Genomic DNA, 22,931 nt, shown 5'->3' on the forward strand with positions numbered 1-22,931 from the left:
AAGCATGAGATTCAGAGCAAGTTCAGAGCTTGAGAGTCTAAGAATAAACTAGCTCTCCATTCCATTAGAAGGACTAGGTAGCAGCTTCTGGTTATGGAACCAGAAACTCTCAGGCTCCAAATAGGACATAAAACAGCATCACTTGTACTCTTTATAAAATTGCAGAAACAAACAAAATAAACAAAAACATATTTACACCTGTCCTATAAGACAAAGGGTAACTGAGACCTAATGTATATAAAATCAGTTAACAAACTGTGATGCGCTCTATCAATAAGTTCTCATTTGCAGAGAGCACAGCATAGGATATGGGGCCATTAATGTTAATTCCCTTCCCCCTTGGATTCCTTTCTCTTGTTCCTTTAACTATGCGGATCCGTTACATTATTAAGCTAACAATGTAACTGAGCTATTATTAGCTTAATAATGTAACCTAGAATCTGATTTTTAGCAAAGGGGTAGTTCTTAGAAACTTAGGGAGCTGGAACTCTGAATGAATGAATTAAAAAAACTCAGTTACATCATTAATTTTAAAATATATCATCATCGATTAAAAATAAAAATTAAAATATTAAATTAAAAATTAAAAATTTATTATCCTGCAATTGAGACTCACCACAATGTGTTACGTCTGTCAGGCATTCCCTGTCACAACGTAGCTTGAATGTCTTACAGACAACCTCAATGGTATTTTTAACTTGGCAGAGGCAGCAGGCCATACGGCTAGGTAAGATCCTATAAATGGAAACACAGAGCTTCTAGCAATTAAAAACAATGGCTAAATGAAAAAGACATTGAATGAGGTTAATTGCAGATTAGACACTGCAGAAGAAAGGGTCAGTGAACATTAAGGTATAGTCATAGAAACTATCCAAAATGAAACAAAAAGAGTAACAAAACAAAACAACAACAAAAAAGAATACAGCATCAGTGAGCTGGGCAACAACTTCAAGTGGCCTAATACATGTGAACTTAGAGTCCATGAAGGAGAAGAGAAATACAAACATTTGAAGAAATGATAGCCAAAATTTTTCCAAACTGGTAAACACTATAAAGCCACAAAGTTAAGAAGATCAATGAACTTTAAGCATAAGAAACATGGACAAAACTACACCAATGCAAAAAAATTATCAAATTGCCCAGAACCAGGAATAAAGAGAAAAATTTAAAAGCAGCCAGAGGAAGAACCTATACACTACATACAGAGGAACAAAGATATCAATGACAGCAGAATTTTTGCTGGAAACAATGTAAATGAGAACTCAGTGGAATAACATCTTTAAAGTAGTGAATTGAATTCTATCAAGCTAGAATTCTATACCCAGATGTATCAAAACAAAAGCAAAATAAAGACTGTCTCAGACATACAAAGGCTGCAAGAATTCTTTACAAGTAGCATTTCACTATAAGAAATGTTAAAAGAAGTATTTTTAAGCAAAAGGAAAATGACACCAGATTGGAATATGGATCTACACAAAGATTAAGAATACAGGAATAGGGACTTCCCTGGTGGTTCAGTGGTTAACAACCTGCCTGCCAATGCAGGGGATATGGGTTCAATCCCTGGTCCGAGAAGATCCCACATGTCGCCGAGCAACTAAGCCCGTACGGCACAACTACTGAGCCTCTACTCTAGAGCCTGTGTGCCACGACTACTGAAGGCCACGCATCTAGAGCCTGTGCTCTGCAAAAAGAGAAGTCATCCAATGAGAAGCCAATGCACTGCAACGAAGAGCAGCCCCTGCTTGCCGCAACTAGAGAAAGCCCAGGTGAAGGAGTAAAGACCCAACGCAGAAAAAATTAATTAAAAAAAAATACTTAAAAAAATTTTTGAAAGGATTTTACTCATTCAATATATGTCTCTGACCACAGTGGAATTAAATTAGAAATTAACAAATCCGAAAAAGTTCCAAATATTTGGAAACTAAACAACACTCTTCTGAGTAACTTTGTGGTCAAAGAAGAAATCAAAAGGGAAATCAGAAACTATTTTGAACTCACTGAAACTGAAAACATAATATGTCAACATGTGGGTTATTGCTAATGCGGTACTCAGCTTCCTCAACTTCCACCTTAAACTGGAAAAACAAGAGCAAATTAATCACAGAGTAAGAGAAGAAAGAACACAATAAAGATCAAAGTAGAAATAAATAAAATGGAAAACAGAAAAATACTATTGATATTAAAAGGATAATAAGAGAATATATAGAATACTTTATACCAATAAATTCAAGATGAAATGGACAAATTCCTTGAAACACATGCACTACCAAAGTTTATTCAAGAATACAGATATTAAAGAAATTGGGTGTGCAGTTTAAAACCTTCCAACAAAGAAAGCTTCAAGTCCAGGTGGCTTAGCTGATAAATTCTACTGAACATTTAAGGAATAAAATAATGCCAAGTCTACACAAACTCTACCAGAAAGTTGAAGAGAAGGGAATATTTCCCAACTTATTTATAAGGCCAACTTTCACCGTATCAAGATTAGACAATGACATTACAAGAAAACTATAGACCAATATCTCTCATGAACACAGAGGCAAAAAATCATAACAAAATTTTAGCATATCAAATCCAATAATATATAAAAAGATGATACATCATGATCAAGTGGGGTTTATCTCAAGAATCAAAGGTTGGGTTAATATTTGAAAATCAATTTACCAACTTACTACACTAAAAAAGAAAAATCAGGACATCTCTGGTGGGGCAGTGGTTAAGAATCCACCTGCCACTGCAGGGGACATGACTTTGACCCCTGGTCAGTGAAGATCCCACATGCCATGGAGCAACTAAGCCCGTGCACCAGAACTACTGAGCCTGAGCTCTAGAGCCCATGAGTCACAACTACTGCGCCGATGTGCCAAAACTAGTGAAGCCCGTGCTCCTAGAGCCCATTCTCTGCAACAAGAGAAGCCACCGCAATGAGAAGCCTGCATACTGCAATGAGAGTAGTCCCTGCTCGCCACAACTAGAGAAAGCCTGCGTGCAGGAATGGAGGCCCAATACAGCCCAAAAATAAATAAACAAATTAAGAAAAGAAGGGAAAAATCACATAATCATTGCAATAGATGCAGGAAAAGAATGAAAAAATCTATATCCATTCCTGATTAAAGAAAAAAAACAGCCCTCAGCAGACGAGGAATGGAAGGACACTTCCTCAACTTGATAAATGACTTCTACAAAAAACTTACCATCATATTTAATGGTGAAGGACAAAGAACTTGCTCGCCAGTATCAGGACAAAGGCAAGGATGTCTGCTCTCATTATTTCTATTTTACATTGCACTGAAGGTTCTAGCCAGTGCAATAGGGCAACAAAAATAAGAGATATTCAGAAAGGAGAGGAAGAACTAAACCTATGTTTATTTCCACATTAACATGATGATAGAGAAAACCTGATAGAATCTACAAAATTGCTACTGGAACTCATCAATGAGTTTCTCAAGTTTGCAGGGTACAAGATGAACATACAAAAAGACTAATTTATCTCAACAAACCATCAGAGATCAAAGTTTTAAAATACTACTTATAATAGAATCAAACATACAAAATACTTAGAATAAATCTGACAAAACATGTAAAAGACTTGCAAAGTGAAAACTGTAAAATATTGCTGGGGAAAATTAAGGAAGACCTAAATAAATGAAGAGATAAAATGTATTCATGGATCAGAAGATTCAATATTGTTAAGACATCATTTCTCCCCAAACTGATTTATAGATCAAAATACCAGTAGGCTTTTCTATAGAAATTGAAAACCTAATTCTAAAATTCATGTGGAAATAAAATTTAGGATAACTAAAACAACGTTGAAAAAGAACAAAGTTGAAGAACTAACAGTAACTCATTTCAAGGCTTATGAAGTAACACTTTCAAGACACTGTGATAGTAGTGTAAAGATACACAAAAGGATCAAAGGAAGAGAATAGAATGTTCAGAAGTAGAGAGATGTGGACAACTGACTTTCAGGTTCAAAGGCATTTAAGTGGAGAGATGATAGTCTTTTCACCAAATGATGCTGGAACAATTGAATATACAGGTGCAAAAACCAAACAAAAAATAAGAACTTCCATCCAAACCATATACGGAAATGAACTCAAATTGGTTCAAAGATCTAAATGTAAAACATAAAAGTATAAAACTTCTAGAACAAAAGAGGTGAAAATTTTATGACCTTGAGTTAGGCAAGATTTCTTAGATACAACACCAAAAGCATAATCCATGAAAGAAAAAAATAGATAAATTAGACACTATCTAAATTAAGAATTTGTGCCCTGCAAAAGACACTACTGAGAGAACAGAAAGATGAGTCACAGAATGGGAGAAAATACTTAGCAACTTACATATTGGATAAAGGAGTAATTTCCAGAATATATAAAGAACTCTCAAAACTCCAGAAAAATATAGATAAAAGATAAAAAGATATACAGATGGAAAATAAGCATATGAAAAGACGTTTGACATGATTAATCATTAGGAATGCTACAGTGAGATAAAACTACACACCTATTAAACTATCTGAAATTAAAAATACCGAGCATAGCAAGTGCTGGCCGCAACGTGAAGAAAATGCAATTCTCATACACTGCTGGTAGAGATGTAAAATGATCAAACTACTGTAGAAAATAGGTATTTTTTAAAAACTTAAACATACACTTACCAATGATCCAGCCATTCTACTTGCAGGTATTTGCCCAAGGGAAATGGAAGTATACATCCATACAAAGACTTGTACACAAATATTCATAGCAACTTTACCTGTAATAGACAAAGTCTGAAACAACTCAAATGTTCATCAATGGTGAATAGATAAATACTGGTTCATCAGTATAATGCAATACTATTCGGCAATAAACAGAAATGAATTACTGATATATACAAAAATATGGATGAAAATTAAAATGATCATGCCGAGTTAGAAACCAGTTAGAAGAAAGTATACACTGTATGATTCCCTCTACATACAATTCTAGAAAATGCAAACAGAAAGCAGAGCAATGGTTGCATGGTGATTGGGAAGGGCAGGAACAATGGGAAGGAAGAATTACAAAGAGATGTTAAGAAACTTTCTGAGGAGATGGACATTTTGATTTTGGTGGTGTCTTCATGGTGTTTATATATGCGTGTGTGTAAACACAGATTATTGTATGTCAATTATACCTCAAAAAGCTGTTAAAAGAAACGATGTTATATGAGAGAGACAATTGGGGAAATTTGAATAGCAACTTTTTATAAGGTAATATCATTGTGTAGGAATTTAATTTCTTCAATACTGTGTGTTAACAGTATTGTAGTTACATAGGGAAATAATTTTTAATCTCCAGAGAGGAAGGCATCTAGCTGACAAGAGAGGGATCGCAATTGTGGCAGATGCTGTTGGAGCCTGAGGAAGATGAGGCTAGAGCAGTGAACAATGTGTGATGGCGTGGTGAAGACACTCATTTGTCAAATGACCTGACAAAGACGGTTGGAACAGACTGCTAAACGCACGGCCCTTTCTGCATACTAATCTCAAGCAATCCCCTCACCTAGCCTTGGCATAACAGAAAGTTTCTATTCGCTTGCCATATTGGAGGGGGGATGGTACAGTTTAAGGTGCAGTAAGTTGTGTAATAAACTGTCACAATAGGGTCCTACAGAAATAGTTTTTCTTAAATGACAAAGAAAAGAAACTTGACCCTTCCCTCACAACATATATGAAAATTAACTCAAAATGAATCATAGCCCTAAATGGAACTATACAACTTCTGGAAGAAAACATAGGAGAAAATCTTTGTGATTTTGGGTTAGACAATGGGGTCTCAGACAAAGATTTCTTAGATAAGACACAGAAAAGCACAAACCATCTAAGAAAAATTGCTAAGGGACTTCCCTGGTGGTTAAGACTCTGAGTTCCCAATGCAGGGACCCGGGTTCGATCCCTGGTCAGGGAACTAGTTCCCACATGCATGCCGCAACTAAGAGTTCGCATGCCACAACTAAGAAGCCCATGAGCCGCAACTAAGGAGTCCATCTGCCGCAACTAAGACCCAGAACAGCCAAATAAACAAATATGAAAAACAAGAAAAATTGCTAAATTAGAGATCATCAAAAATTTAAAACTTCTAGTCTTCAGAGACACTGTAATACAATGAAGATAAGTCACAATCTGGGAGAAGATATTTACTAAACACATATCTGAGAGAAAGGACTTTTTCCATTGCTTTTTATATAAAGCACTCTTAAAACTCAATATAAATATCCAATTTAAAAATGGATTTGAACAGACACTTCATTTAAAAAGATGTTTCACATCAATAGACACTCAACATCATCAGCTATTACAGAAATGCAAAATGTGGCAAAAACCACGAGATGCAACTACACACCTACGAGAAAGGCTAAATTTTTTTAAAAAACAAATATAAGGATCAGGTGACGATGTGGAGCAACTGAAGCTCGCATAAACTGCTAGTGGGAAAGCAAAAAGGCACAGGCACTTTAGAAAACAGTTTAGCAGTTTCTTAAAAAGTTAAATATGCGCTTGGCATATGATGAAGCAATCCCACCCTTAAGTATTTTACCCCAAAGAAGTGAAAACATATGCTCGCACAAAACACATGTTCACACACACGTGTGTTTTCAGAGGCTTTGTTCAAAACTACCAAAAAACTAGAAAAAACTCAAATGTTCATCAGTCACTGAATGCGTAAACAAACTGTGTATCCACCCAACTAGAATGCTGCTCAGCAATAAAAAGGAATGAAATACTGACAGGTGCAACAAAACAGATAAATCTCCAAAGAGACTGGTAAGTGAAAGAAGCCAAAAACAAATGGCTACATTCCACATGATTTGTTATAAGACTTTCTGGAAAAGGCAACACTACATGGACAAAAATCAGACTGGTTTTTGCCAGGGGCTGGTAGTGGGAGGAGGGTGGATTGACTACAAAGGGACATGAGGGGTCTTTTGGGAGTGCAGAAATGTTCTTTACCTCAAATGTGGTGGTGGCTACAGAACTAACTATACGTTTGTCAAAACACATCACACTGTATATTTAAAAACAGTGAATTTTGTGAAATGAAAATTGTACATAAGTAAACCTGACTTAAGAAAATAATAAAACAAACATAAAAAAACAAATGAGTGAAAATAAATGTAAGAAAAATCAACTTACAGTTTTTCCAATTCAAGGGTCATCATGAGGATGCTTTCAATTGCTGTGACACTTGTGTTGTTCCCATATCTCTGAAGGAGAAGCCCAAACATGCATGATATAAAACCCAAAGACAAAAATTCTACACTTAAAAAGATACTTAACATGTGATTACTTCAATTCTGGCTTCTGACTTGCCATAGATGATAATTCCAAAGAGCTCTTAGTGAAGAAATTTAAATTTGCATCATCAAATGAATGACCTTGGTGCTGAACAGCACAATCATTTTTTATTATCCTAGCTTCTCATTTTCAATTGCATCTACCTCTTTGATCACTCTTTTTTAAAAAAATAATGTACCCCTTATTCCTTTTTGCTTTCTGGGATAAATAATATTCCTACATTCATCTACATCTTCCATAACTATATGTGTTCTTCAACACTGTTCTCATTCTCTGCTGGCTGTCTTACCCATATATATTCTTTCTTAATCCTTTTCTTTGCCAATAACTCTTATTTTCAATAACCCAGTTAAAATCTAAATTATGACTTTTTAGCCAAAGTACTCAATCTTTGACGAAAGAAAGAAGGAGCAGAAATTATCTCATGAGCCATGAAACTGTTGCAATACTTACAAATATTTTAATGCTGGCAATGTAAAAAGATAAGAATCTTCAACTGCTGTCAAAGGATTACAATTGAGAATTCTGAAAAATGGAATGGAATTAAAATTATCTGCATTTTCAATTACTTCCATGAAAGCTTATATTCAATTTTTTTGGTATGGAACTTGAAGGTCAAAAAAACCCCATTTTCTCACTTTACCTATAAATCACCATTAGAATTTGTAAAACACCCTTTCATTGGGAACTAGGCAGGTCTCTAGATGATAAAGTGGAGAAGAGAAACAAACAAAAAAATAGAAAAAAAGTGGCTAGCATAGAAAAAATATGCCAAAGAACTTTTCAGGTTCAAAACCCTCGAAGTGACTATACTGGTAGGAAGCCCTTGCTCTGTAAAACAGTACTATTTCTAGTGTCCTCCATAATTCAAGGTGATTTCTTTCATCTCTACAAATTTTTTGAAAATTTCATGATTTAAACTACCTAATTAAAGACAAAAATAGGTCTAATTCCTTGGTTCTGTAGCCAAAGAAGAGATAAATCCAAGAGGAAGTGGTGAAAGCCATATTACCATCACACAGTCCCATGTGTATTCTAGTATCATAGCCTTTGTTACTGTGTATGTAATCACTGGTTTACTTGTCAGTGTCCTAGATTGTCAGCAACTTCAGAGCAAGGACCACACTTTAGTGTCAATATTATTACTGTGCCTGACATAGTGGCTATATATTTACTAGGTATTTAATAAATCTTTGCTGAATAAATAAATAACATTTTGTTTATATATCATAAAATAAACAAATTAATTTTGGGGAACAAAATTTTATTCCAAAATGCTGGAATAGATTTTCTTCTTAGTTCTTTCTTTTTTTTTTTTTTCTTCCTTTGCTCTGTAAAACAAATAAGGGAAAAAAAACCCAAAAGAAACAGGAAGAAAGAAGAGAATATATGACTTTAGGTTAACTCTACTCAAGAATTATTAGTGTACTTTTGCAGAATATGATAAAGATAATCATCAAAACTAATATCTTTTGGGTTGCCAGGCTTCTGTGATCAGCATTTAACATTTAATCCTCACAGTAACCTTATGTGATAGATATATTACCCCATTGTACAAATGAGGAAACTGAGGCACAGAGAAGTTACATAACTTGTCCTAAGTCATCAAGCTAGTAAGAAGCAGAGCTGGAATTTGAACTCAGTTCTGACTCTAAAGCCTGTGTTTAACATGAATGAAAAAAATAAAGGGTTTTTTTAAAAATATCTGTCATTTTCACCTTAATTTGGAGAGCACTAAATATAGAAATACCTTTTCAAACTTCATCTACCCATCTGGGAAAGCCTCTATGAGAATTATATTTTCTCTTTTTATTTATTTATTTATTTTTCTTTTCATTTTTTCCTTAATCATCTCCCATAATAAATATTTAATTCGCCTATGGTCATTGAGACTTTAGAGATTTTAAAAAACATTGCAGGAAAATCAGTAATAAAATGATGGAGGAAGGACATCTAAAAATTCATCCCTCCATAGAAGCAACAATAACAATAACAACAACAACAAAACTGGCAAAAATGGTCAGAATCAACTTCTTCTGAACTCTGGAAATTTAACCAACAGGCTCGCAACACAGTGGGGAGCAATTTATTCAAGGAAAACAAATTAATTTCTGTAAGAACAATGAGATCTGTGTTGCTTGAACTTGTCCTTGACGTTTGCTCTCCATGCCAGTGGTAGCCTTGAAAAATAGCCCACATCCCTGGTATCAGAAGGAGCAGCATAGTCTGGGAGGTCCTTCAAAGCCTCATTCCCAAAGAACTGTCATTGTTTTACATGTCTGGTGGTCCCCTGGAAGACCTCACGTGAAAGGCTTGTCTTTGACCTGACCATCAGCAGTCTAATGAGAAAAGCCTCTCCTCAGGTGGCATTTCGGAAAACATTTTCAAGCAAATATTTTAACATGGCACTTGCATGAGACAATGGATAACAGTTTGGGGCAAAAAACAGCCCACCGAAAAGCTTAAAAACAAAAGCTGAGGAATGAGATGTCCACAGAGACTGAAATGTTCCAATGTATTCCTGGGAAACTGGAAGACCACAAGACATATTCCTGGGAATGTAGGAAAATAACTGTTAGCATTAATAAATGAATTCAGCGAGGTTTCAGGATATAAGATCAATATTATTTCGAGGGCTTCCCTGGTGGCGCAGTGGTTGAGAGTCCGCCTGCCGATGCAGCGGACACAGGTTCGTGCCCCGGTCCGGGAAGATCCCACGTGCCGTGGAGCGGCTGGGCCCGTTAGCCATGGCCGCTGACCCTGAACGTCTGGAGCCTGTGCTCCGCAACGGGTGAGGCCACAACAGTGAGAGGCAGCATACCAAAAAAAAAAAAAAAAAAAAAAACAGATTTCTACACACCAGCAATGAGTAATCCAAAAGTGAAATTAAGAAAACAATTCCATGTGTAACAGCATCAAAACAAATAAAATACTTAGGGAAAAATTTAACCAAGTAAGTACAAGATTCACACTGAAAAGTACAAAACTGCTGAAAGAAATTGAAGAAGATCTAAATAAATAAAAAGACATGCTGGATTCATGGACTGGAAGATAGTCATATTAAAATGTCACTACTTCCCAAATCGACCCATGGTTACATTGCAAATCCTATCAAAATCCCACCTGGCCTCTTTCCAGAAATTGCCAAGCTAATTCTAAAATTCATATGGTAATTCAAGGAAACAGAATAACCAAAACAATGTTCGTAAAGAACGAAGTGGGGGACTCACACATCCTGGTTTCAAAACTCAGTTCAAAGCTACTGCAATCACAGTGTGGTACTGGAATAAGACAGGACATGTAAATCAATGGAACAGAAATGACAGTATAGAAATGAACCCTCATATTTATGGTCTATTGATTTTCAACAAGCATGCCAAAACAATTCTATGTGGTAAGAAGAGTCTTTTCAAATGATGCTGGGACAACTGTACATCCACACACAAAATAATGAAGCTGCACTCCTACACTTCACACCATATATGAAAATTAACTCCAAATGGATCAAATATCCAAATGTAAGAGCAAAGGCTATAAAACTCTTAAAAGAAAACACAGGAGTAGTCCTTGCATTAGACAACAGTTTCTTAGATGTAATGCCCGAAGCACAAACAACCAAAGGAAAAATAGATGAATGGGATTTTTTAAAAATTAAAAAGTTTGTGCTTCAAAGGACACTATCAAAAAAGTGAAAAAAACATATAGAATGGGAGAAAATACTACAGGTGGGAAGAATAAGATGCAGTTGGGAGAAGAAAATATAGTAGTTGCTAGGTGTGACAGTCTCAAAATTTTGAACTATTACAAATAAAACAGCCACCCTAAATCATGGCAAAGGGCAGACCGAAGTTATTTTTGTTTTACGCCTTTCTAAATCTGAGAAGCTGCCAGGATTCTAGTACATAGCAAAAAGTGATGACAACACCCTGACGTGTGTAAGCTTTTGCGTGTACATAGCTATCTAAAGGAAACCAATGCTAGTTGACTGGGGGAGCATTAGGGCAGCTCTGTGACCACAGCTCAGTTTGCCTTCATAGTGTGGCCCCCCTCCCTCACTGATATTCTCCAAAATGGGGTAAATAATTCAAAAGGGATAAGGCTTTGATTTTCCTCTTATTCTCTCTTGTTCTTGGTTCAATATTGGTGTACCAGACAAGACAGCATGTGAATGCACTCTGTCTGGTTAAGTTATATAGCCTGTATACATTGTAGAGTCCTTCAGTTTCTAAAATCATGGAGCTTGTATTGTTAGAACCAATGAAGTGACTAAAAGAATTTTTAAAAATAAGCCATCAGTCTGGACCTGCCTAGGTGAATAAAGGAGAAACACTATAAAATCAGAAAGAAAAAGTATACTTAACATTTAGGATTATCAACCACTGCTCCTTTTCCATAATATATTTCATTCCTGATTTTATCTGAAAGAGATATGATTACTACCACCAGTCAAAAAGTGGTACTTTAGTAATTAATAAACTCTTGGTTCATCTTTGAGGTAGATTTCGGATTTAAAATAGACTACCACACTGCTAACTACTTCACCTGATGTTTGTCAATAACATAGAAGCTTCATTCAAGAAACCTACTGACTTATAACTACCTGAAACCCGGTGATGAATCAAGGTTTTGTGGGGCCTGAAGCTCATCTACTTTGGGAAATCCTATCTAATAAAAACATGCAAAGTTGTGAATACAAAAATCGCTAGGACCCCTCTCAAGACTTTGGAAGGGACCTCTGCAAGTGAGGAGCCCTGAAGCCTAAGCTTCATTGAATTCATGATAAATCCACCTCAGCTGAGGCCCTTTTCCAAACTTATTTAATGCAGGCAACTTATAAACACCCCAATAATACGTCATTATAGGTAGTAAAATGACTTAACTCGAGGGTGGCATCTTCCCTTGGTGGCTTGCCTTTGGAAAGAGATGCAATAAAGTTTTTATCTCACCATGGCAAATGTTTCCTGAATCAAATTAGCTTTGTCTATTAGAAAGACTTAGCCCAAGACAAAGACTTACTATAGTGTGACAATCTTTTGAAAGTAACTGTGAATGAGTTTTAGGAGTACAGTACTAATTTATTTCCAACTCCAGATAGTTCTGATTCTTTCACTAACTTTTTCGGTCATTAGAGAGGAAAACAAATTCAAAAGCAACAAGTTGGTGCCTCTTCCATTACAAATCTTTTCTAACCTACCACCCATTTTCTACTTCATCACCCCCCTCCCTCACCTTGTTACCCTGCTGCATAGGTGCTAAAATGGCTCTCATCTATGTTTTCCCATCAACTTTCATCTTTCTCCTCCCAGTATGAAAGCTTCTTGGGGACAATGTCCTTGCCCTATGTGTCTTTGTATTCCCAGCACGTAGTACACTGCTGACACACAGTGGGCATGGTACTCAGTGAATGTTTTTGAATGAATTCATTAATTTTTAAACTGTGATTGATTGATTGATTTCCACAATATATTTTCCAGTGTTGCCTACATAACTATAGTGAAACTCTGACTCTTATAAGGAACTCTTGGTGTTATAGGATGTTTAGGAAAGGTGGTGAGTTTAAGACCTTGTATTGACGCTACTAAAACCTCCTGGTGAAGGGACCTCATCAGCCTGCTCTCCGATGTGCTGGCAAAAGAAAAACTGACCCTTGGTGCTCTCTCCCCAAGGTAGGCATCAGCAAAGTAACAAGGGAAAGGAAGGAGGCCACTAAAGATAGGCATCTGCAGGAATTTCTAATCCAGTTCCAGACACAGCCTCAACACCTTCATTAACCCAAAATGTGTGAACTGTGTGAAACTGGATTTATGACCCACAAGACAGGTAAGAGAGTCTTTTCCAAAGCCAGGTGTAGAAGAGCTCTTTTTTGCCTTGAGTCTAAAATCGCCTTCGGTCCATTGAACGTACCCACTATCATTTCCTTGTGTCATGAGAAATCACAGAATTTTTGAGCTGAAGGGGTGTAAAACCCACACTTCTTATTGAAGAGTAGTCAGCAAAGAACGTATATTGTATTAGGCTACAGCAATGTATTTTCTTTATATTTTTCACACTACAGCTGAACACAAACAACGTCTTTTTCCATATCTCAAAGGTTCCTATTGGCCACAAACATTACACTTCAGAGATATATGCTTTTTGAAAAATAATGTTCTGGGTGACTGGGGAATGCCCTGTGGTGTGCCTTCAGGAATTCTTTCTACTTTACCATTTAAAAGAGCTAATAATGGTTGGGGAAGCACCCACACCATTTGCTCCCTGAAGAATTCGCTGCTAAACTTAGTTCTTTGCAGCTCTGTGTTGCATACATTTTAAGCAGTTAGGAACTTTGCACATGAGCAGGAATCAAAGTTAAATTCAAAAGTGGAACTTCATGGGCCATTCGCATGTTGGAGAGGCATCAGTGGGATTCCATGACAATGCTAATTTGAGTGTTTTGGCTTGGTGCCTTTTATTGCCCGAGCCAAAGTTCAGTACTATAGAAAGCAGAGGGTTTCATATATGAGTTAAACAAGTCTCTTGGCCTCTTTGTACCTAAGTTTCCTCATTTGAAAAAAATAAAAAATAAATGGCTCTCAAGACATCCTTACCAGAATTCATACTGGGCTTACACCCAGCTAACCAATAACGGCATGATGTTTTTATACACAGTTTCTTACATGTATTCATCTTCTATTTCACTTACTACTTGTGTAAAAACTTCATTCCATGCCAGGCCTGAAACGTTCCAAAGCTCAGTTCTGTGAGTAAACTGCAACCAAGATTTCTACAAAGAAAGACACAAGCAAAATAAAAAGAAAAATATATATACTTTCAGAATATTTATCCTTTGGTAATAATTCTAATTTATATACGATGAAACATAACATCACTACTCCCTCCATGCACTAAAGAAATCTCACTGTGGAAGATATTATGATTTATACTTTCATGAATATATATGTGGTGCATTAGATAGAAAATAGTAAATGTTCATTAAATACTTGTGTTAAGTGATCTTTATTTCTCTAGAAAGGCAGCACTCTTGGCATTTTTGGCTGGATAATTCTTTGCTGTGGGAGGCTTCCCTGAACAGTTGGGTGTTTAGTAGCATCTCTGACCTCTGTTCACTAGATGCCAGGAGCATATACAGTTCTGACAAGGAAAAATATCTCCAGACACTACCAAATGTCACCTGAGTGCAAAAATCACCCTGGTTGAGAACCATTGCTCCATAAAGATTCCTCTGATCTGTGTAATAATTCTCACACTAATCTTTGCTAGAGACAAAAAGGATTTGCTACATAATTTTAGTAGTAATTTATTCTTATTTCAAATTGAGTAAAAACTCATCTTATAAAAAATTAAGCTTTATAAAAATTCCAAATATAATGAAGTTATATTTGTAACTTACATAAACTGCAAAAAAGGTAGTGTTTCAAATGTAATGCTTTCGATACATGGTATTTTATTGCAGGAAAAATCTCTAGGAACATTGAAAGGAATATATTGCTTAAATTTGCTTTTAGATATCTAATTAGTAGGAATAACTAGTAGAAGTTAGAATGATAATAATAAATAAGACACTTTGGTCTAAACTCCAAACCTTAGGAATTACTATTTGAACCTTCCAGAGCCCCTAACCCTGCCTTCACGTCTCACCTTCAGGATCTTCATAAATTAAATATACAACTATAGATCTTGATAGATTTTGGAGGTAATCTTTCCTGAGAGAAGAAGCATTGATTAGATTCCACCTTTTGTGGTCTAATCAAATTCTAGATTATGAGCCCAAAGTTTTTATCTCTATATATCATTATAATTTCTTCTATTAAAAGGAATATTCTTATATTTACGCACTTCCCAGTATAGTTCTGCTTTTCTACGCCAATTCATTACCAGAAGAAATAAAAGATAACCTTTCACACAACTTGAAAGGAAGTTATTCCTATCATTAATATGTAATGTTAATTCAGGATGACACTTTCTATCATTTTGACTTTTATTTGAAAATACCTACTCTTGACTATAGCTGACCATCTTATTTCCATTGATTCCAGCTTAGTCTCTCATTTCACCTGGATGGGTATAACTGTCTTCTGACTGGTGTTTCCATCTCTACCCTCTCCCTTTCTAAGTCATCCTCCACGCGATCCCCAGATTAACTCTCCGGAAGTGGTTCTGAAATACCAGCATCACTTGTGAATTAATGAAGATACAAATACTCAGCCCTACTCTGGACCTCTTGAATCAGTAACTGTGGGGGTGGAACTTGTGTTTTCACAAGCCCTCCAAGTGGTTGGTTCTGTTGCAGGCTAATGCTTGTCCTAAAGCACTGCTGTGGTAACGTGCTAGCTTGGCATGTTATCCTTGGCTTGGCCTCCAAAGCCCTAGATGATCTGGCTCTAATCCCCTACTCTTCCCACTTGTACTCTTCAGGTACTCAGAGTATTTTTCCTGTGTTTTGCCTTTCTCCCACTTTCCTTTTGCAACCTTATTCTTCCCAAGATGTCTGTCATTGATACCCAATGGCCCTTCGAGGTCCCGTTTAAACAGCATTGCTCTAGTAACATCTTCCCTGATCCAATTTGAAGTCTTTTTTCCTTCTTTTGTGCTCCAGTACCAACTTGTAGCTCTCATTGCCCGTATTCATTTCTTTCTTTAAATATAGCTCTTTTTGCAACCCATTTCCTCTGAGTATAAACTCCTTCAAACTATGGACTAGGTCCTGCTTATGTGCATCGTCTATCATATTTAAAGCCAACGCGTGGACATAAAGCAAACTCAAGTATTTATAAAATCAACAAATAGCTGGGGAATGGATAGAAGGAGGAAATGACTGTTTTAAAACAAATGTAGTTTTATTACTTCATGGTGCCTCCACAGCACTTTGTCATCATGTTTTGAGCTTATATGCTTATTTTGCCTATGAGATCATGAGTTGCTAAAAGGAATCCTGTCTTACCCATCTTCGTGTTTAAAATAAGCCTCTTGTTTTCATCATTTGTCTCTCTTGCTTGAAACCTTGCACGGGCTCCCCATATCTTACAGCGGAACTTTCAAACCTGCATTGCCGATAGCCAAGGTTTTTCATAATCCTATCTTCCATTGTTACCTAACCCAATTATTTACAGCCAGACTAATCTATTAAATTCTGATCATCCCTGCAGTCACACCTTTGCCTAGACTGTACTGCCTATTATTTTTCTGACAAATCACAGCCAATCTTTAAGTCCCAGCTAAACATTGAGCTTATCCATGAAGCCTTCCATGACCTCCACACCCCTGTGATTGCAGGTTCTGGTGAATTACAGCACCTATCTGTATTTCTCTTCATACTTAATTATATATTACCTCCCTTTTAAGGCATATCCCCTTTCTTGCAACTTGTCATTGTCATTTCTGGAGACAATGCCATATACTTCTGTGGCTCCCAAAGTACTTAGCCCTGGGTTGGGCACAAAATGGGTGCTACATATAGAAAGCCAGGGGACAAACTTGAGCTCTAGATATAACTGAGGGATGGAATAATAATAATAATAGCTACACTAAAATATATGCTAGGCACTGACAGAAGAGCTTTACCTATATTAACTCATCTAAATCTCCCAATGAGATTGGAGTCATTGGGAGATTGAGGACTCATAGGAGTCATCCTATGAGATGATGACTACCATAATCCCCATTTTACAGATGAGGAAATTGAGTCATAAAGCTAATAAATGACAGATCTGGGCTCAAACCCAGGTACTCTGGCTCCAGAATCTCTACTTAGGAATCATTGACAAACAAAAGGTGGAAACACAAACTCAGTCAATGTGGATTGGGGAGAAAAGGAGGACCCAGGAAGGCCTGAAGAAAGGCTGCCATGTCAGGCACAATGCACAGAACAATTGAGGAGAGGCGATCCTTACCTGATGGTGAAGGTGCTGTTGTAGGCGTTAGGCTCTGGCTCAGGCACTCTGTGGAGCTTCTGCTTTGGGCTGAGACCATTACATGACAGCGCCTCATTTTTGCAGGTACAGAGCTCACATATGCTGAAGTTTATGGTGGCATTCTGTTCCGGCTGCTTCTTTTCTGGGGTTTATTTTACACCAGGAAGACCTGTGGATACTGAATACTGAGTCGAAGGAAAAAGAACTGTCTCAGATGGCATTGGTTGCTGAGATATGTTAACTCCCAGGCCCACAGGTAGAACTGTGACTTGAGTCAGGTTTGGTTGTGCAAGTGTCACCTCAGGGTGTTTCGGAGGGGAAGCTGTAGTCTGCTGTAGGGATGTAGAATGACAAGCCTCCATAGTGGGTTCTGGAATTGTGGTTTGCTCTAGGTCCACATGATGAACTGTGACACTGGATGATGTTGAATACTGACCTTGATCCTTACTTCAAGTTGGAACTGTCACCTCCTGCTGGAATGGAGATTGAAATACAGCGTCCTGAGGTGCCTCTGGAGGCTGTGTTGGTGTGTCCTGCATGATTGGATAAGGTACAGTCTCCATATTGCATCCTGCAGTAATGGTAGTTTCCACATCCATAGGTTGACTTGTGAGTTGAGTGTGGTTTGGCTGTGCAAGTGTCATCTCAGGGTGTTTTGGAGGGGGAGCTGTAGTCTGCTGCCGGGCTGTAGAATATTCAGACTCCGTAGTAGATTGTGGAGTTCTGCTAAGCTCCAGGTCCAAAGGTTTAACTGTGATACTGGGTGATACTGGATGCTCAGCATGATCCTGATCTGGGGCTGGAACTGGCACCTCGGGATACAATGGAGACTGAGCTACAACTTCCTTAATGAGCTCTGGAGGCTGAGTTTGGGTCTGCTGCACGGTTGGAGAAGGTTCAACCTCTAAACTGGATTCCAGAGTTAACGTAAGTTCCAGGTCCAAAGGTTGAACTGTGACCTCAGTTAAGGTTGGATGCTGAGCCTGAACTTGCTCTCGTTTGGAAGTGTCACCTCGTGGTATGTTGGAAGAACTATAGTCTCCTGCAGGGGTGTGGAATGTTCACCTCCATAGTAGGTTCTGGAGTTGTGGTAAGCCCCTGGTCTAAAGGTTGAACTGTGACACTGGGTGATGCTGGATGCTCAGTGTGATCCCGATCTGGTGTTGGAACGATTGGGTTCTGATATACTGGAAGCTGAGCTACAAAAACCTCCTTAGGTGGTTCTGGAGGCTGTGTTAAGTTATCCTACATGGATGGAGAAGGTTCATCCTCCTACTGGGTTGTTGCCTTATGGTCAGTTCAAGGTCCAAAGGTTGAATTGTGACCTCTGTCAAGGTGGGATGCTGAGCCTGAACTTGCTCTGCATTTGGAAATGTCACCTCGGGCTATGTTGGAGGAAATGCAGTCTGCTGCAGGGCTGCAGAATATCCAGCCTCCGTTGTAGGTTCTGGAGCTGTGGGAAGACCCTGGTCCAAAGGTTTAAATGTGACTCTGGGCAAGTTTGAATGCTGAGCTTGATCCTGTCCTAGTGTTGGAATTGTCATCTCATAATGCACTGGAGTTTGTGCTACAACCTCCTTAGGTGGCGCCGGAGGCTGAGATGGGGCCTCCTGCTTGGCTGGAGCAGGTTCTGTCGCTTTAAGGGGTTCCAGAGGTAGGCCTGGGAACGCCTGTTGGACTGGAGAAGATTCCATGTTCTCAGGGGGCTGTAGAAGGTGAGGAAGGGTCCCTTGAGGGACTGGAAATGGTTCCACCTTTGCAGGGAGTTCTGGTGACTGAGCCTGAAGCTCCTGCTCTGTGGGAGAAGGTACCACCTCCTTAGGGGGCTACGGACATAGAGCTGAGCTCCCCTGGGGAACCGGAGACTGAGCTGGGGCCTCCTCCTGGATTAAAGAAAGCTCTAACCCTCCAGGGGGTTCTGGAGTCTGAGTAGGGTCCTCCTGCTGCACTGGAGGATGTTCAACCTCTTACTGGGCTCTAGAGTTAAGACAACCTCCAGATCCATGGGTTTAACTGTGATATTAGGCAACACTGGATGTTCAACTTCACCTGGACCTAGAGGTGAGAATGTCACTTCATTATGTACTGAAGGTTGAGCTGCACCATCTGTAGAGGCCCCTGGAGGCTGAGTTGGGTGCTGATGCTGGACTGGAGAAGGTCCAACCCACTCAGTGGGTTTTGGATGCTGAGCTGAGCTCTCCTGCTGGATTGGAGAAGGGTCAGTTTCCTGAGGAAGCTCTTCAGGTTGAGTTGGGGCTCCCTGCTGAACTGCAGAAGGTTCATCATTTTCAGAGGGGGTTGGATGCTGATCTGAAAATTCTTGCTGGACTGACAATGGTTCCAACTGCTGAGGGAAGACTGTAGACTGAGCCGAGGTTTCTTGTTGGGGTGGAGAAGTTTCAACCTCATTAGTGAACGCTGGAGTTACGATAAGTGCAAGATCCACAGGTTTAACAGTGACAGCGGGCCGCTGCAGAAGCTGAGCTTGATCCTGACCTAGAGGAGAAACTGTTGTCACAGGATGCTCTGCAGAGAAAACTACAGTCACATTAGAGAGCTCTGGAGACTGAGTTGGAGAGGATTCCACCTCACCATGGGACTCTGGATGCTGAGCTGTGGCTTCCTGCTGAGGTGGAGCAGGTACAACGTCAGGAGCCTGTGAAAGCTGATCTGGAGTCTATTGCTGGCTTGTGGCAGGTATAACCTCTTCTCCACGATGCTCCGGATACTGAGCTGGGGTCTCCGCTTGTACTGAAGGTTTATTATGTGTACTGTCTTCTAGAGTGCGGCTGGAGCCTCCTGCTGAACTGGCAAAAGTTCAACCTCCTCAGGTGGCTGTGAAGGCAGTGTGGGGGCCTCATGTTGCACCGTAGAAAATTCTGCATTAGTAAGGGGCACTGAGGCTGAGCTGAAGGCTTGCGCTGATTTGGAGAAGGTCCCACCTCTGGAGTGGGTTCTTTTGTTATGGTAAGCTCCATATCTGCATGTTTGACAATGACACTGGATAAGTCTGAATGCTGAGCATGAGGGTGACTTGGAGGTGAAACGGTCATTTCATGATGCTCTGGAGGTTGAGCTGGCTGTTCCTGTTGAGTCGGAGAAGGTTCCACCTCCCCTGAAGGAGGCTCTGAAGGCTGAGCTGGTTGCTCCTGCAGGGTTGCAGAAGTTTCTAGCTCCGCTGGAGACAGAGCTGGGATCTCCTGCTGGGTTGCAGAAGATTCTGCCTCATTAGGGGTCTCTGGATACTGAGCTGAGGCTTCCTCCTTGGTTGCAGAGGTTTCAGGTTCTCCAAAAGACTCTGAAAGCTGAGCTGGAATGTCCTGCTGGGTTGCTGGTTTCACCTCCTCGGGAGGCTGTGTAGGCTCAGAAGGCTGAGTCGGTTGCTTCTGTGCACTAGAAGGCTCAGCTTCCCCAAGAGGCCCTGGGGGCTGACCTGTGGGCTCCTGCTGGGTTGGAGAAGGTTCAACTTCCCCAGGAGGCTCAGAAGGCTGAGCTGGTTGCTCCTGCTCCCTTGAAGGCTCAACCTCTCCAGGAGGCTCTGGAGGCATAGCTGAGGTCTCTTGTTGGGTTGGAGAAGATTCTGTCCCCTCAGGATGCTCAAGCGGTGGAGTCAGGTCCTCCTGCTGAGCTGCAGGAAATTCAGCTTCCGTAGTGGGCTCTGGAGTGATGGTTAAGTTCCAAATTCAGAGGTTGAGGTGTAACACTGGGCAAGTTGGAATGAGCGTGACGCTGAATGCCAGGTAGAGGTGCTACCTCTTCACTCACTGGAATTTCATGTACATACTCAGTAGGGAGACCTGGAGCCTGAGTTGGGGCATCTTGATGGAGTAGAGAAGGTTCACCTCCTCAGGGCTCTCTGGAAGCTGAGATGGGGTCTCCTGCTGGACTGGAGAAGGATCAACCTATTTAGTGACCTGTGGAGTTATGGTAAGTGCCAGATCCAGAGTTTTATCAGTGACATTGTACAAGTTTGACTGCTGAGCTTCATTTACCCCATGATGTGCTACTGGTCGAACTACAAGCTCCTTAAGTGTCTCCAAAGGCTGGGCGAGGGCCTCCTGAGAACTTGAAGTTTCTAGTTCCTCAGGGGCCTCTGAAGGCTGAGATGGAGCCTCCTGCTGAAGTGGAGGTGGTTCTACCTCTTCAGTGGGCTCTGGATGCTGAGTCTGGGCCTCTGCCTGGGGTGAAAAAGATTCAACCTCCTCAGGGGTCTGCGGATGCTGAGCAGGGCCCTACTGGGGAAAAGATTCAGCCTCCTCAGTGAGCTCAGGATTACGAGTTTCGGCCTTCTGCTGGGATGGAGAAATATCTCATCCTCATCAGAAGACTCCCTGTCGTGTAGCTTTTGTGCCATATTTTCCTTGCGTGTGGCGTTGAGAGGCCTATACGTATCCCTATGTCAAAGTGGCCGCCTTCTCCCGAAAGGGTCCTCCTAGGAACAGAAAGGGAAATATTAATTCTGCATCTCCCCTGCTTTCTCTGGCCACAGTACTTTCTCCTCCTCAAATTTACCTGACTCTCACTTTGCCCTGAGCTTCTCTTACACAGCAGAAATCGAAAAAAGCCCCTTGGAGGCACACACACACAGTTAGTGTTACATGTCCTTTTTGCATCTGTCTCACAATGTGTTACCTCTGGTCTTATTAGGACTAAATGGGTACCTCAGTCCATAATCACAATGAGCAAAATCACCACAGATCCGGGATCCTGAAAATCATTGCATGCATGCTGACCTTCCAGAAGTTCTCTGTGTCTGTCCAAAATGGCCCTCTAGTGTCTCTGGGGAGACCTTTACATGTAGCTTAGCATGGAATATAGGCAAGATTTTCAGCCCCACTCACCTTTCTTGGTCCTTGGCCAAGTGCCATCGTGCAGAGAAAACACTGCACAACGGCGCAGGGCAGAAACACGTTACTCTCTAGATGCGCTTCACACCAGTCCCTTTCGGACTTAGTCACACATGCAACATTTGCTGGGGTTGGGGTGTGGGCAGAAAGCGCTTTTATTTTCCTGGCTGCTCTATCCTATAAGTTGAATCACACCAAGTAAACACCTGAAACCAACAAGCAAAGTTATCTATACCTCTCTGACTTTCATACTGCAGGCTGTCACTGTGGTGTCAGTGAATTGTGGGATCAGTTTAAAGGCCATGACCAGCAGGGAAACACAAAATACTCTTTCTGAATACAAATAGAAGAGAAAAAAATCAGAGTGCAAAATAAGGTTGTTTCAGAAACTACTTATGTCCATATAGTATGTGTATACTGAATCGTGACATAAAACGTAGCTCACAGCCCAAGCACAGTGCGATCAGTAGAGAAGTCCTCAGTGGAAAGGGACCCCCTTCTTTTTGATAATCACTAGCTGTATGACCATGGGGCAATATATTTTCCCCTTCTCCTTCTCCATTTCCTTATTATAAAAGGAAGAGACAAACTACTGTCTAACCTTTCTCCAGGTTAAAATTCTATGAGGTTTGGATAAAGGGAATAGAGTAGGGGCATAAAAAACAGTAGGATGAGAAGCGAAGTTTCCTTGCCAAATTACAAAAGGGACTCATATGTTCTACCTTTTGTCAGCTTTGAGTGAGGCCAGCCCCTACATCCCCAACCATGTGGCCTTCCCTACCCCAGAGCCTCCTAGAAGGCCTCTGGCCTGGCCTGATGCCTAGGAACCAGGCATCAGGCCAGCAG

General features: G+C 39.8%; 1 protein-coding gene across 1 annotated transcript; it reads right to left on the reverse strand.

Annotated features, from left to right (window-relative positions):
- Positions 1-192: 192 nt before the first annotated feature.
- On the reverse strand, positions 193-22,106 carry LOC117312945 (uncharacterized). Its single transcript, XM_073793324.1, is given in 15 exon segments — positions 193-203; positions 617-735; positions 7,166-7,214; positions 7,217-7,236; positions 7,781-7,852; positions 14,010-14,090; positions 14,718-14,789; positions 17,218-17,384; positions 17,691-18,235; positions 18,238-18,300; positions 18,303-18,483; positions 20,004-20,912; positions 20,914-21,084; positions 21,153-21,470; positions 22,080-22,106. Coding segments are annotated over 15 exon segments (2,805 nt in total).
- Positions 22,107-22,931: the final 825 nt, after the last annotated feature.

The sequence above is a fragment of the Tursiops truncatus genome, chromosome 1, assembly GCF_011762595.2.
Source record: "Tursiops truncatus isolate mTurTru1 chromosome 1, mTurTru1.mat.Y, whole genome shotgun sequence".
NCBI classification, from domain to species: domain Eukaryota; kingdom Metazoa; phylum Chordata; class Mammalia; order Artiodactyla; family Delphinidae; genus Tursiops; species Tursiops truncatus.